Raw genomic sequence first — 16,609 nt, 5'->3', positions numbered from 1 at the left:
AAGAAGCCGCATCTAAACATGATCCAGAAGCGCAGACGTCTTCTCTGGGCCAAGGCTCATTTAAAATGGACTGTGGCAAAGTGGAAAACTGTTCTGTGGTCAGACGAATCAAAATTTGAAGTTCTTTATGGAAATCAGGGATGCCGTGTCATTCGGACTAAAGAGGAGAAGGACGACCCAAGTTGTTATCAGCGCTCAGTTCAGAAGCCTGCATCTCTGATGGTATGGGGTTGCATTAGTGCGTGTGGCATGGGCAGCTTACACATCTGGAAAGACACCATCAGTGCTGAAAGGTATATCCAGGTTCTAGAGCAACATATGCTCCCATCCAGACAACATCTCTTTCAGGGAAGACCTTGCATTTTCCAACATGACAATGCCAAACCACATACTGCATCAATTACAGCATCATGGCTGCGTAGAAGAAGGGTCCGGGTACTGAACTGGCCAGCCTGCAGTCCAGATCTTTCACCCATAGAAAACATTTGGCGCATCATAAAACGGAAGATACGACAAAAAAGACCTAAGACAGTTGAGCAACTAGAATCCTACATTAGACAAGAATGGGTTAACATTCCTATCCCTAAATTTGAGCAACTTGTCTCCTCAGTCCCCAGACGTTTACAGACTGTTGTAAAGAGAAAAGGGGATGTCTCACAGTGGTAAACATGGCCTTGTCCCAACTTTTTTGAGATGTGTTGTTGTCATGAAATTTAAAAATCACCTAATTTTTCTCTTTAAATGATACATTTTCTCAGTTTAAACATTTGATATGTCATCTATGTTCTATCTCATCTCATCTCATTATCTCTAGCCACTTTATCCTGTTCTACAGGGTCGCAGGCAAGCTGGAGCCTATCCCACCTGACTATGGGCGAAAGGCGGGGTACACCCTGGACAAGTCGCCAGTTCATCACAGGATCTATGTTCTATTCTGAATAAAATATGGAATTTTGAAACTTCCACATCATTGCATTCCGTTTTTATTTACAATTTGTACTTTGTCCCATCTTTTTTTGGAATCAGGGTTGTATTTAAAGAACAGGGATCTATCAAAGTCTGATCTTCACAACACGTTTGTGGAAGTGTATTGGCACGAACAAAGGAGATTTCTGAGGACCTCAGAAAAAGCGTTGTTGATGCTCATCAGGCTGGAAAGGGTTACAAAACCATCTCTAAAGAGTTTGGACTCCACCAATCCACAGTCAGACAGATTGTGTACAAATGGAGGAAATTCAAGACCATTGTTACCCTCCCCAGGAGTGGTCGACCAACACCGATCACTCCAAGAGCAAGGCGTGTAATAGTCGGCAAGGTCACAAAGGACCCCAGGGTAACTTCTAAACAACTGAAGGCCTCTCTCACATTGGCTAATGTTAATGTTCATGAGTCCACCATCAGGAGAACACTGAACAACAAATGGTGTGCATGGTAGGGTTGCAAGGAGAAAGCCACTGCTCTCCAAAAAGAACATTGCTGCTCGTCTGCAGTTTGCTAAAGATCACGTGGACAAGCCAGAAGGCTATTGGAAAAATGTTTTGTGGACGGATGAGACCAAAATAGAACTTTTTGGTTTAAATGAGAAGCGTTATGTTTGGAGAAAGGAAAACACTGCATTCCAGCATAAGAACCTTATCACATCTGTGAAACATGGTGGTGGTAGTATCATGGTTTGCTGCATCTGGGCCAGGACAGCTTGCCATCATCGATGGAACAATGAATTCTGAATTATAGCAGCGAATTCTAAAGGAAAATATCAAGACATCTGTCCATGAACTGAATCTCAAGAGAAGGTGGATCATGCAGCAAGACAATGATCCTAAGCACACAAGTCGTTCAACCAAAGAATGATTAAAGAAGAATAAAGTTAATGTTTTGGAATGGCCAAGTCAAAGTCCTGACCTTAATCCAATCGAAATGTTGTGGAAGGACCTGAAGCGAGCAGTTCATGTGAGGAAACCCACCAACATCCCAGAGTTGAAGCTGTTCTGTAAGGAGGAATGGGCTAAAATTCCTCCAAGCCGGTGTGCAGGACTGATCAACAGTTACTGGAAACGTTTAGTTGCAGTTATTGCTGCACAAGGGGGTCACACCAGATACTGAAAGGAAACATTCACATACTTTTGCCACTCACAGACATGCAATATTGGATAATTTTCCTCAAAAAAATAAATGACCAAGTATAATATTTTGTGTCATTTGTTTAACTGGGTTCTCTTTATCTACTTTTAGGATTTGTGTGAAAATCTGATGATGTTTTAGGTCATATTTATGCAGAAATATAGAAAATTCTAAAGCGTTCACAAACTTTCAAGCATCACTGTATGTGACGTGTAAGTGTAAGCAAAGCAAAAAGTAAGCAGGAAGCCTCAAAAATCTTCAAGGCACCTATCCGTTTTTCTGTTGAGCCTGTTCAGCAACCTGAGAAGCTGCCCTGGGTGGAGTCGAGCCAGCCTGCTTTCTTTTTACAGCTAAACTTTGGATCTCAACAGATTTCACTGGTTAACACATGGATGCCAATGAATCACAGGATGCAGAATGTGCATTCACACTAAGTGCATGAACACACCTTTCAGGATCTCATGATAAGGTGTGGCAATTTACTTCTGTTTAGTTCATCTGCAACATATTTTAGTGCCACGTATATTACATAAAAAAGGAACACCTGAAAATATGAAAGTGCAATAATAATAATAATAATAATAATAATAAAACCAAAGCTTCCAACATGGTATAACTGAAGAAAAGAATGATAATAAAGGCTGTAGGTCTATTAATGTGGAGGTTTTGGGAAAAAGCCCACACCCCAGAAACACCACAACAATAGTGGACTTACTACAAGGACACATACTGTATAACTGACCAAGACGTTCTGTACACACACGAGAAATGTGCATTTTTAAAATTATTATTTATTTATTTTTACAACCATTCTAACCACCAACACAAACCTTCATATACCAGAGTTAACAATAAAAGCCCACTGTCAGCACCGAAACGTCACAGTTTTCCAAAACTAAAAGTTAGTGATATTATTGTCTAGCGTTCCCTAAAGAGTCCGGTATGTTTCATCAATAATTGTGAACAAGAAGAGGCCATTTGCAAATATGCTAACATTGCTAATAAGGAAATCTTAGCAGACAAACTGAATTTTACCACAAAAACCCAAGGGTATGTCGGTAAATAGGAGAGCTTCATGCTAACAAAAATAAATGACTAAATGATGAAATACGTAAGGGTTGAACTATTGTTTGACTATATGGATCATTAAATATACACTATATAGTGAAAAACTATTAAATTGTGACCCGACTCTGTTTAATTACAAAGAGCTGCAAAATACAAACTCCTGCTTTCAACTGGCCGACAAGACAGAGGTTTGCGAAATCAAGTTCAAAAATCAAAATCAAGATGAAGTCAAAGCAAAACCAAAAGGAACCACAAATGCACATCTTTCATGTCCCATGTCCTTTTCTTTTAGTGAACTGGTTTTTATGACAAAAGAATCTTATGAGCTCATCCAGCCGACAGGCAATGAACTTATGCCATCATGTGCTGTCCATCATCCGGATTTCACAAAAATCGCTTCTTCTCTCTCAATTCGTCACCGATTTTTATTCTTTTTGGCAGGAAGGCGGGTCTGCCTGGGGTGCATATAGCTTCTACCCAAATTTGCATAATTGCAATTAATAATGAGGATATGGAGTAATTAAGCCCTAATGGGCAGTTTCCACACAAATCGCTTCTTCTCCCTCCATTCTTCACCAATTTTGATTCTTTCTGGGATGAAGGTAGGGGTACCTAGGGTGCATATAACTTCTACCCAGATTTGCTTAATTACAATTACTAATGAAATCATGGACTAATTAAGCCTTAATGAGCAGTTCAACAAAAATCGCTTCTTCTCGGTCAATTCCTCGCCATCTTGGATTCTTTATGGCAAATAGGTCGGTATTCCTAGGGTGGATATAGCTTCTGTATATAGCTTATATATACTAGTGCATCTCAAAAAATTAGAATACCATGAAAAAGTTCCTTTTTTTCATAATTTAATTCAAAAAGGTAAACTTTCATATATTCTATATTCATTACATGTAAAGTGAAATATTTAAAGCCTTTTTTGTTTTAAATTTTGATGATTATGGCTTATAGCTCATGAAAATCAGAAATCCAGTATCTCAAATTATTAGACTATTCCCTAAGATCAATCAAAAAAAGGATTTACAATACAGAAATGTCCAACTTCTGAAAAGTATAATCATTTATACACTCAATACTTGGTTGGGGCTCCTTTACCATGAATTACCGTATCAATGCGGTGTGGCATGGAGGTGATCAGTTTGTGGCACTGCTGAGGTGTTATTGAAGCCCAGGTTGCTTTGATAGTGGCCTTCAGCGTATCTGTATTTTTGGGTCGGGTGTTTCTCGTCTTCCTCTTGAAAATACCCCATAGATTCTCTATGGGGTTCAGGTCAGGCAAGTTGGCTGGCCAATCAAACACAGTAATATCATGGTCAGCAAACAATTTGGTAGTAGTTTTGGCACTGTGAGTAGGTGCTAAGTCCTGCTGGAAAAGGAAATCAGCATCTCCAAAAAGCTCGTCAGCAGATAGAAGCATGAAGTGCTCTAAAATCTCCTGGTAGATGGCTGTGTTGACTTTGGACTTGATAAAATACAGTGGGGGCGGCACGGTGGTGTAGTGGTTAGCGCTGTCGCCTCACAGCAAGAAGGTCCTGGGTTCGAGCCCCGGGGCCGGCGAGGGCCTTTCTGTGTGGAGTTTGCATGTTCTCCCCGTGTCCGCGTGGGTTTCCACCGGGTGCTCCGGTTTCCCCCACAGTCCAAAGACATGCAGGTTAGGTTAACTGGTGACTCTAAATTGACCGTAGGTGTGAATGTGAGTGTGAATGGTTGTCTGTGTCTATGTGTCAGCCCTGTGATGACCTGGCGACTTGTCCAGGGTGTACCCCGCCTTTCGCCCGTAGTCAGCTGGGATAGGCTCCAGCTTGCCTGCGACCCTGTAGAAGGATAAAGCGGCTAGAGATAATGAGATGAGAAAATACAGTGGACCAACACCAGCAGATGACATGGCACCCCAAATCATCACAGACTGTGGAAACTTCACACTGGGCTTCAAACACCTTGGATTCTGTGCCTCTCCACTCTTCCTCCAGACTCTAGAACCGTGATTTCCAAATTAAATGCAAAATGTACTTTCATCTGAAAAGAGGACTTTGGACCACTGAGCGACAGTCCATTTCTTTCTCTCCTTAGCCCAGATAAGACACTTCTGACATTGTCTCTGGCTCAGGAGTAGCTTGATATTAGGAATGCGAAAGTCGTATCCCCTTTCTTGAAGATGTCTGTTCGTGATGGGTCTTGATACACTGACACCAGCCTCAGTCCACTCCTTGTGAAGCTCTCCCAAGTTCTTGAATCAACTGTTCTTGACAATCCTCTCAAGACTGCAGCCATCCCTGTTGCTTGTGCACCTTTTCCAGCCACCCTTTTCAGCAATGACCTTTTGTGGCTTACCCTCCTTATGGAGGGCATCAGTGATCATCTTCTGGACAACAGTCAAGTCAGCAGTCTTCCCCATGATTGTGGTTGTGTGTACCGAACTAGACTGAGAGATACACTGTGTTCATACTGTTTTACTCAAACTCGAAATGAAATATTCTAATATTTTGAGATGGGTTTTTTTTTTATGTTTTTGTACTGTATGCCATACTGATTAAAATAGAAAAATGCTTGAAACATTTTAGTTTATGTGTAATAAGTCTATAATATATAACATTTTCACTTTCTTAAATAACTGATGGAAAATATTGAACTTTTTCACAATATTCTAATTTTTTGAGATGCACTAGTAGTGTATATAGCTTGCAACATTTATTGCACTTTAGACCGTTCCTTCTGGACAAGACGGGGCCGGAGTGAGCTACGCCATCATTGACAGTCTCATTATTATTTGGGGAAAGCCATGGCCTAATGGTTAGAGAAACAGCTTTGGGACCAAAAGGTTGCTGGTTTGATTCCCAGGACCATCAGGAATGGCTGAAGTACCCTTGAGCAAGGCATCTAATCCCCAGGCTGCTCTGGGTATGTTGTACATCGCTCTGGATAAGAGCGTCTGCTAAATGCCATTAATGTAATGGTCTGACAACTGCTTTAGCCAAAAAAAAAAAAACCCACACAATTACAAGAATGTAATTATTACGTAGCCATGACATGGCAAGGAGTCAAAACGCATAAATGCTATGACGAAACCATACATGCTAGCATCTCTGCATTTAACTAACCACAGATGTTTTCCCCTGCTTTTACTGTTTACTTAAAGTTGAAGTAATGACTCTGAAATCTTAAACGTTAAACCAATCTTACATAGAACACATTTTGTGCTATAACTGTAGTTTCAAGGACTGCAACTGGAAATCATCTGTCCAGTTTATATTCCATGTCAACCAGAAACCATTCAATCTAATCTATTTAGAAACAATTCAATATTTAAGAGATTAAATAACCATTTTCTCATAACTTTATTACTACAGTAATTTACTGTAAGCGCAGACACTTAAACATGATATAGTAATTAGGCTTTGATGAAATCAAAAGTTATCTTAAGTCCAATGATCAAACCCGTTAAGACGGTGACTTTTCTGTAAAGCTGCTTTGCGACAACGTCTATTGTTAACAGGGCTGTACAAATAAACTTGACTTGACTTATCTCCAACAGCTGTCAGTAATCCAGGGAGAGCACATTAAACACCTCACTGCACAGCAGGACAGTGTCTCCTGTATTAGTATTATGCTAGAAGACTACAGGAAGCACATTACTCTGATTAGGACCCACATGACTTTAAAACAGCACTCACAGAGTCCCGTATTTCCTCTCCATCTTTAACGGAGGCTGGAGGTTTTATCAAGAGGTCATCGTTGCATTCGCTGTCCGAAGCATTGGGCGACTCTGCAATGTCCAGGAACTCGTCACGCTTCTGTCCTCTGAATCTTATCTTGTCCAGGCGCTTTAGCATCTTCAGAACACGGTTCCGCACCTTTATCTTAGCATGGTGGATGGCAACTCTGCAGGGACATAAAAAAAGAAAAGCCTGAAGTATGAAATGTATGACTGTGGCTTATGAAAAGGTAGTAGGTAAGGATGAAGAAAGAATGACAGCCTGTATAAAACTGTACGAACTGTGTTTGTATAAAGAGGTGTGTTTGGAATAACCTTCCACTAAATATAACTTTGTTAAACATTTACAGCTTGAGTTATTCCTTTCTAAACTGACACGTCATCTACTCAGCTGGTGAACCAAGATTCTGTCAAATGGCGAGCTGTCTTTCTTTATTTCTGTATTTACTGCCAGCTTGGCTCCAGGTTCCCCCATGACCCTGATGGATAAGCGGCATAGATAACAGATGGGTGCAGGGCTTTCCACAAGCGCCGGCTGCCGGCCATACAGCCGACTACACAATTAAGTCCAGCCGGCTACTTTAATGACTTATTTTTGTAGCCCACAGGCTCTAAATATTAATTTTCGATTTGAATAAAATTAAATGTTTATCTAACGGACTGACAATAATGTCAAACTGAACCGCACTCATTTAAGTTGTGATTCGCGCTGTTTGTACCGATAATAACCACAAATTCCCCGCCGACTTCGTTGATCAAGGGAGAGTAACTCATCCGCGGCCCCGACATGCGGTGTGTGCGCGCGCACTCAGCGGAGGCAGTAGTGTGTCGGGGCCGTCGAAGGGAACAGAAGCAGAGATAATGCTTATTTTGTCTCCAGTAAACCAGTCTTCTCTCGTTCAATTACGTGCTGGCATCAAAAGATACCGTTGGTTGTAAATGAAACCAAACTGAGTTGTTGGAGTGTATTTTCATACGCAAATGGAGAAATGTTTGCTGAGTGTTTAATTGTGTAGCCACCACTGCAGACCGTTGTCGTTGTTAATTCATAGCATGCTCAGCTGCGTGAATGTGTCATGCACCGAAAATAAGAGATTTACAAGCCAGGAACGCCTCATGATGCAATACGCAAGAAAAGAAAGAAGATTTACTGCCATTTTACTTTGTATTTGAGTAAAGTGAATAAATAAATGGTCTGTGGAAAATACATTTAATCCTGGGAACTGCGTGCACAGGAGTTTATTTTGTGTTTACTCCCCCCCGGCTGGCTACTTATTTGTCATGGCTGGCTAGTATGAGCCTTAAGGCCCTTTTCCACTACCCTTTTTCAGCTCACTTCAGCTCGCTTCAGCTCACTTGAGCCCGACACGGCTCGCGTTTCGACTGCCAAAAACCAGCATGACTCAGCTCGTTTCAGCCCTGCTTAGCCCCTAAAACTCGCACGGTTTTGGAGTGGGGCTGAAGCGAGCCAAAGCGAGCCGAGTGAGGTTGGGGGCGTGAGCAGACACTCCCCTGTGCACTGATTGGTGAGGAGGAGTGTCCTCACATGCCCACACACACCCCGCGAGCACGCTGGGATCTGTAAACCCGGAAGGAGAATAATTACGAATTACGAGAATTTCTGAAGCCTTATGCGCCTCGCCTCATCTATACGCTCTTGCCGGTATCTGTCCGCGTTGTCGGTGACAACAAGCCACAGCACCAAGACCAGCAACACTAACGACACCATGTCCTCCATGTTTATTGTTTACTATCCGGGTCGTGAGACTACCGCTTAAAAGCTCACTGATGTCACTGTTTGCGCCGCCTAACGACATCACCTGACGTCCACCCACTTTCGCTAACTCCACCCAATGTGTCCACCCACTTCCAGCCAGCACGGTTCAGCGCGGTTGTAGTCGAAATGCAACTCCAACAGCCCCGCTCAGCCCGACTCAGCACGGCACGGCTCAGCCCGACTCAGCCGCGTTTGTAGTGGAAAAGCGGCATTAGTGGAAAGCCTTGTGGGTGGATGGATTTTTAATTCATGGCACATTCTTGTTTAAGTAAGCAATGAAACAAAAAAAGCAACAACGTGGCATCAGTGTTCATCTGTTCAGTCAGGTCATCAACTGTAGAAAACAGCATGGCTCCATTCACTCCCTGTCTGTAGGAATGAAGCCAAAATATCGCCACCATGTTGTCAAATTTGAAGCCAGCATCTGCAGAGTAGAGACTTTCTCCTGCTAGAGTCTGTGCAGTTGAGATGAGAGTCAAAGTGAGATTACACACTGAGAAAGTACCAGGTGCGCACAAGATACTACATGCGAGAAGCACAAACTCCATAAATATGATGAAGCGTTTCTGAGAGGAGAATGGCCGTAAAGAGGGATATATGCGAGAACTCAAAACGTACCAGAAGATATCCTACATCAATTACCAGATGATGTGTGAACCAGAAACTTTCAAAATTTGTTTTACATGTTCCTTTAGGGGCTGTGCAGTCGATGGGTCAGGTCTAAAGAACTTAAGGCTCATTTATCAGTTTTTATATCTCAGTAGCCTCAAATGAGCTTTTACAGTTAAACAAGGAGTTCCGTTTTCATTTTCCGTTCATCCAGGGATCAGATTGAATGTTAAATCAATGTAATCGACTTGATAAAATCAGTGTGTAAATTAGTTTCCAAAGAATTTTACATTTCCTGCATATAATATTTACTGTTTGCTTAAAACGTCTTCTCTTATTTGTTAAATTAGCTACAAAACAAGGAAACCGTATTCAACTGATTATTTAGTTCCTCATCATCTCATCTCATTATCTCTAGCCGCTTTATCCTGTTCTACAGGGTCGCAGGCAAGCTGGAGCCTATCCCAGCTGACTACAGGCGAGAGGCGGGGTACACCCTGGACAAGTCGCCAGGTCATCATAGAGCTGACACACAGACACAAACAACCATTCACACTCACATTCACACCTACGGTCAATTTAGAGTCACCAGTTAACCTAACCTGCATGTCTTTGGAGTGTGGGGGAAACCGGAGCACCCGGAGGAAACCCACGTGGACACGGGGAGAACATGCAAACTCCACACAGAAAGGCCCTCGCCGGCCACGGGGCTCGAACCCGGACCTTCTTGCTGTGAGGCGACAGCGCTAACCACTACACCACTGTGCTGCCTATTTAGTTCCTTAAATATTTAAATAATACTCGCTTTTTTATGGTATATCAAATATATTCCATTCAGCTAGCATGATATTCAACAAGTCGAAGACGAGTTATAGCTGAATGAAATATATCTGATATACCACGAAAAAAAGCCAGCCGATATTATACATACACATTCTTTTGGGTGTTTAACGCGTCTTTCTCTTTCAAATTCTCTCAAAATCTTCCGTATTTAACGATGCAAACCTGGTCACCATGTTTGTTTACAAACTGTCACAGGTGCTCGCTAGCGTGGAAGTTTTATGTCTCTGAAGTGTGACGTCATGTTGTCTTGACAACCATGCAATATCGTAACCCATATTCAACACTCGTTCTCCATTGGGTAGAGTGACATAATACACGTAGGATAAGCAATAAGCTAACAATATTGCATGCTATCAAACCAAATGAATGAAACCCACTAGAAGGGAATAGAACATGTTTTTATTCCATCAAAAAGTGTCCTGTATGTATAATATTTATGCAAATTATTTTGTTACATTTTATTAAAAAAAGTGTTATAATTGAGAACATTTAACCGTATAATCATGCTAGCTAACAGCAAAGCAATTGGCATTTATTCATTTGTTGTGTAAGAACGTGATTCCAGGGACAGTGCCAAGAAATACACTCAAGAGTGGTTTTGGCCTTTTTCACTGTACAAAGTGTACCACTGAACAACATACTATATAGTCAAACAAAAGTTTCCATTTAGGTCATTTTATGTTCAAGTGTTCACTACCAAGCATAGTGTTAACTCTAACCCTGTGTCCGAAACCACTCACTCGTTCACTACTCCCTACTCCCTATATAGGGAATTACTATATCGAGGACTATATAGTGAGCTCACTGGTAAAATGAAAAAAACGCTTTCAGACACTACTTCGTCACACTGCCGCACAATTAAAACGTGCCAGATCAGCTTTCAAAATAATAAATATATGGATGCATTTTTGTGATAAATCCATATTATACTGAACGTATTTCCCACAATAATCAACACAAAGTACCTGCATCTTTCAGTTTTTTTTAAATCAAGGCTGAATACTTTCTTCTTTGCCGCTGTCTTTTATTAAATCAAATTTGAGACTTTTAATTTGATTTCTTTCAGCACGACAGCAATGCGTGATGAGATATATTGCTTTGGCTAGTGACCATCGGTCGTACACTACTTTTCGTGATGCATTGTGGGATACTTTGAGTGCACTATATAGGGTGTAAATAATCCTCACTAAGGTTTCGGACAGCACTACAAAATGGCGTCCCCACTATATAGTGCCCTATATAGTGAGTAGGGAGCAATTTCGCTCTATATGGTTTTCTTAGATGACATGTTAGACAGGTTCAATCAGACAAGGTGAAGAGAGGATAAAAATACCAACCCTGTCTGGGGAAAAAAAAGAAAAAAAATCCCAGTCAATAAAAGAGCTCACTAGCAAAGTGTGACAAAGACATTTTGTATTGGCAGAGAGCACAGGAGGAATTCAGGGCTTACAGACAGCCTCGCAATCATAATGAGAGCTTCTGGAAAGGAGAGGAAAATCTTTGAACTGGAAGGGGCAAGTTGTGGGACAAGTAGTATGGGAGAATACGGCCGAGAAATGGGCTGGGTGTGGGGAAAAAAAAAAGCCTTTGCGACTGACTAAGCCTGAATGGGAGAAAACCTTTTGCTTAATACCATGTAAACCCCCAAGCTGGGTTAATAAATGCAGCTACATAAATTATGCAAACAGGCTTTCCGGTTCTCCAAATATTACAAATGCTCTCTGGAGCCATAGTTCTCATGGTGGGGTCTGCAGCATATAGCCAGGGAGGGGTGTTTTTATCGTTAATTATCCTTATCTATGGTGGAGCTCACTATCAATTCCTATCAAAGTCGTTATAAGTAATATAATCATTATAATTACTTCAACAAAGCAATATGCAAATACTCTTTGACTACAAAGTGCTTGACTTGAATAAGTTTCAACAATTTAAAACGAATAAAAACAGCAAACCTGAAACAACTGCAAGTTTAACAAAACTCGGAAAGATGCAGTTAATACAACATGAAATGTTTATCTACTTTTATTAAACAGCATGTAAATCAGACCTGGGCATTTTACGGCCCGCGGGCCGCATCCGGCCCTTTGGTTCATTCTGACCGGCCCACGTAAGGTTAATTAGAAATTACAAAATAAATGTATTTTCTAATTTTACCTCATGCATGGACTGAATGTGCATTGCTTTTATTTTGAAGTTGTGTTCAACAAAAACGCAATGCACGCGACATGAACTCCCACGAAACCTAATCCCGCGATAACTACTTCCGTAATTTGTCCAGACCAACCACAAACTTGTACGTCATCCTTCAAACGGTCCAGCCAATCACATAGTGTGACGTCACTAGCAGGCGCCGGAGCCCGAGCCGATCTGTAGATCTGATTCCTACACCGAATCGACTGATGATCATCTGTCAGCTGTGCTTCGCATCTCCACCTCAGACATTCAACCTGACTCTGATGCATTCGTTAAAGACCAACAGAGACTAGAGATTTCTCTCATTGAACAAATAAAAAACTGAAAAACACCAAATGAGGTGATTAGACTACAAATGTGGGCATCATTATTATAATATGATGTATCTTGCTTGATATTTGGAGTAGAAAGACAATATTGTGATGTCTTTATTGTGTTTTGGGGTGAATGTGACTGAAAAAAAAAGGTACAAATGTTCACATTTTGTTAACCATTGTTTTGGGAAATTTGATTGAATAAATGACGTTGTTTGTAAGGCAACCTCGCTTTTTCCATACTCTTACCAGTCTTAGCAGCTTGTAAAAACAATGTTATTTATTGCTTTATATAAAGATATACAATTAATATTATGCAGAATTTAGTTCAGCCTTTTGGTCTGGCCCTCCACAAAATTTTCTGTTTCTCATGTGGCCCCATGGAAAAAATAATTGCCCACCCCGATGTAAATGGTTTGGGTTTTGTTAGTGAATAGTTGGATTATTTAAATAACATATTTGTCCAAGGACATCATGAAATTTTATTTTACACTAGAAGAGGTCGATGAACACAGAAATAAATTAGTAAAATCTCCAGTCCCATATTTTGGTTGCCCAAAAACCTAACTGACCAGGTTAAAAGTACTAGTTACCATAATGTAATAAAGCATGGTGTGCTGAGACAAAGTCGAGGTTATTATTTAAATAATGCTGGCTGGTGTTGAGTGGTATATCAGATATATTCCATTCAGCTAGCATGATATTGAACGAGTCAAAGACGCATTATAGCCGAATGAAATATATCTGATATACCACGAAAGAAAGGCAGCCAATATTATTATTATTATTATTATTATTATACACACACAGTCCTTTCAGGTGTTCAACGCATCTTTCTTTTTCAAAAGTCGCTCAAAATCTTCCATATTTAACGAAGCAAACCTGGCGGCCATGTTTGTTTACAGATTGTCACAGTCACTCGCTAGCATGTCAGTTTTACATCTCCGAAGTGTCTCTTTTCTTTTTTGATGTCCATTGGTGTGCTTTTCCTCTTGTAAATATGTGTGAAGAACTTCTAATGAAGTTTTGGTAGCCTTCTGGGTGTTCAACGCATCTTTCTCTTTCCCGGTGAACAAAGAAATGCTTTTGCACATGTGCAGCAGAAAACTCTCTCACTGAATGTTCAGATCACCTCCGATGTGTGACGTCATGTTATCTTGAAACCAACGCTTGACAACCAACTATTCAACGCTCATTCTCCATTGGGTAGAGTGGCGCAATACAAGTAGGATAAGCGATATGCTAACAATATTGCATGCTATCGAACCAAATGAATAAAACCCACTAGAAGGGAATAGAACACATTTTTATTCCATTGAAAAAGTGTCCTGTATGTATAATAAATCACTGATATTCACTGAGCCTGAGGCGAGTAATTGTTTTAATATAAATACACAGGCGATTCTTTTTTAAAAACTGAATTTAAAAAAATAATTTATTTCAAACTTCAGAAGTGGCATGCAAATGTAGTAAAAGGTGCAACACAGACTTGTCACTTATCTACGCCGACTCATAAAATACTTTGTTTTGAAATAGATAAAATAAATCACAATTCCACCTTACCTTTGAATAGTTTTAGACCAAACTTCATAGCTTCTTTAGTGCTTTTAGGAGCAGCGTTTTCTTTCATAATTTGCAATTCTTTCTCACTTATGGTGACAAAGTAATTGGCCGCCATTTTGCCGAGTCACTTAAGGTGATTATCGAGAAATAGTCCGAATTTCTCAACCAATCAGTGCGTGATTTCCTATAATCACCTCTGTATTTATACTAAAAAGGCATTAGTACAGACCAAGTAAAATGAATGAGTATATGATCATGCAACACAGCACATTTGATCTTTGGTCAATCTTTCAGCTATGAGATATTGTGTACCGTCCTTGTATTGCACATAAAATATTATTCGAGCCTGACTTTATTTTCTCTCCATGTGTTTAACAGTGAGGGAACTGCATGTTGTACTAGCAACAGAGTTATACAATGACACTGCTCTTGAATTTATTTGAGAAACCCTGCTCTGGGGGGGAAAAAAAAAAATTATTAAGGTAATTAAAGCCGTAAGGGAATTTTCCATGTTCCATTTCAACATTCTCTGCAAATATTATAACACACATTCACACAGTTTGGCTCTGATTTGAATTATATGTATGAAATGTTTCAGGGCTTAATAATGCAATTCAGGCAGCACAAAATAAAATATGATGGATATAAAACAGAAAAACCTTGAAACCTATCTATAAGCCAGAAGCCCACACTGAGCAGAAAACTCAGTATGGTGTGCCAACTCAGTATTCAGCACAGTGGTTTGACCTCCAAGACAAAAACACACAGCCTGGGAACAAAGCATGTGGGCCTGGGCTCAGACGCTCCAAAGCTTCAGCTCTGCTCCCTTTTTCTACCTCGAGCAGAAGCACGTGCTTCTCATGATAACGAGAAAACCCAAGCTTCCTCATCCAGCAACTATCTGCTCTTGGAATTTCCTGAATGAGAAAAGAGTCTTTCTGATTTGTTTCGAGACTGGCTCTCTCAATAGAAAAGTCTTGAGATTGTTTGGGACATTCAGGGCAAGGCCTGACCAATCCAAACCAGGCTTGCTCAGAAGGCACATGCATTTAATACATTTATAAACATCCAACATCAAGTTATTTATTAATCTTGGCTTAGAACTAATTTATTATATAGTCAACACCATGATGACTGCAAGCTGGCCTAGTAGTTGGCGTGTCCGCCTTTTGACCGGGAGATCACGAGTTCTACTTGCAGTCGGGTCATAACAAAGACCATCATAAAAATAGTACCTACTGCCATCTGGCAAGCCATGCTGCAATAAAGATGCGAGTAGGGAAGTCAAACTCTCGTAGTTACCAGAGGACTAGCCCCCCCACTGTAACCCTAGCTGTATAAGCGAGAGGCCGAGGGCTATAGAAATGGAGATCGGTGCCGCACCCATGCGCCTCAAAAGAGTTGATTAGTACTGGGACAAGAGACTGCCTGAGAAGACCAGATCCCGGTATGGAAGGGACTTTGACAATACCATGACATTTTACATTAAATAACATTACAGGCACTTAGCAGATGCTCTTATCCAGAGCGACATACAACATACTCAGAGCAGCCTGGGGAGCAGTTGGGGGTTAGGTGTCTTGCTCAAGGGCACTTCAGCCATTCCTGCTGGTCCAGGGAATCGAACCGGCGACTTTTTGGTCCCAAAGCTGCTTCTCTAACCATTATGCCATGGTTTATAGTAGTTTGTTTATTTTCTTTATTTATACTACTACTTTACTCATTTGGCTTGCTTATTGTTGTTTGTGTGTATTGTAATATGATGTGTATCTTTGTGATTTGATGTGCCTTGTACTGCTGTGACAAGATTTCCCTCAGGGATCAATAAAATACTCGTCTTCTCTCCCTCTCTCCATCCATCCACCCACCCATCCATCCATCCATCCATCCATCTCAGACCTGGGCATTTTACGGCCCACGGGCTGTATCCAGCCCTTTGGTTCATTCTGACCAGCCCGCGTAAGGTTAATTAGAAATTACAGAATAAACGTATTTTCTAATTTTACCTCATGCATGGACTGAATGTGCATTGCTTTTATTTTGAAGTTGTGTTCAACAAAAACGCAACGCGTGCGACATGAACATGACATGAAATCCCACGAAACCTAATTCTGCGATAACTACTTCCGTAATTTGTCCAGACCAACCACAAACTTGTACATCATCCTTCAAACGGTCCAGCCAATCACAGTGTGACGTCACCAGCAGGCGCCGGAGCCCGAGCCGATCTGTAGATCTGATACCTACACCGAATCAACTGATGATCATCTGTCAGCTGTGCTTCACATCTCCACCTCAGACATTCAACCTGACTTTGATGCACTTGTTAAAGACCAACAGAGACTAGATTTCTCTCACTGAACAAATAAAAAACTGAAAAACACCAAATGAGGTGAT

The 16,609-nt window shown here is 40.8% G+C and overlaps 1 protein-coding gene across 1 annotated transcript in view; it reads right to left on the bottom strand.

Annotated features, from left to right (window-relative positions):
• The window catches only part of gramd4b (GRAM domain containing 4b), an 82,426-nt gene that overhangs the window by 51,906 nt on the left and 13,911 nt on the right, over positions 1 to 16,609 (bottom strand). The window contains exon 2 of the mRNA XM_060928142.1: positions 6,873 to 7,080. Coding sequence (XP_060784125.1) covers positions 6,873 to 7,080 — 208 coding nt within the window. The remainder of the gene's footprint in view (positions 1 to 6,872; positions 7,081 to 16,609) is intronic.

This window comes from Neoarius graeffei, chromosome 8 (assembly GCF_027579695.1).
Source record: "Neoarius graeffei isolate fNeoGra1 chromosome 8, fNeoGra1.pri, whole genome shotgun sequence".
Lineage (NCBI taxonomy): Eukaryota > Metazoa > Chordata > Actinopteri > Siluriformes > Ariidae > Neoarius > Neoarius graeffei.
This window is presented reverse-complemented; position numbering and strand designations above follow the sequence as displayed.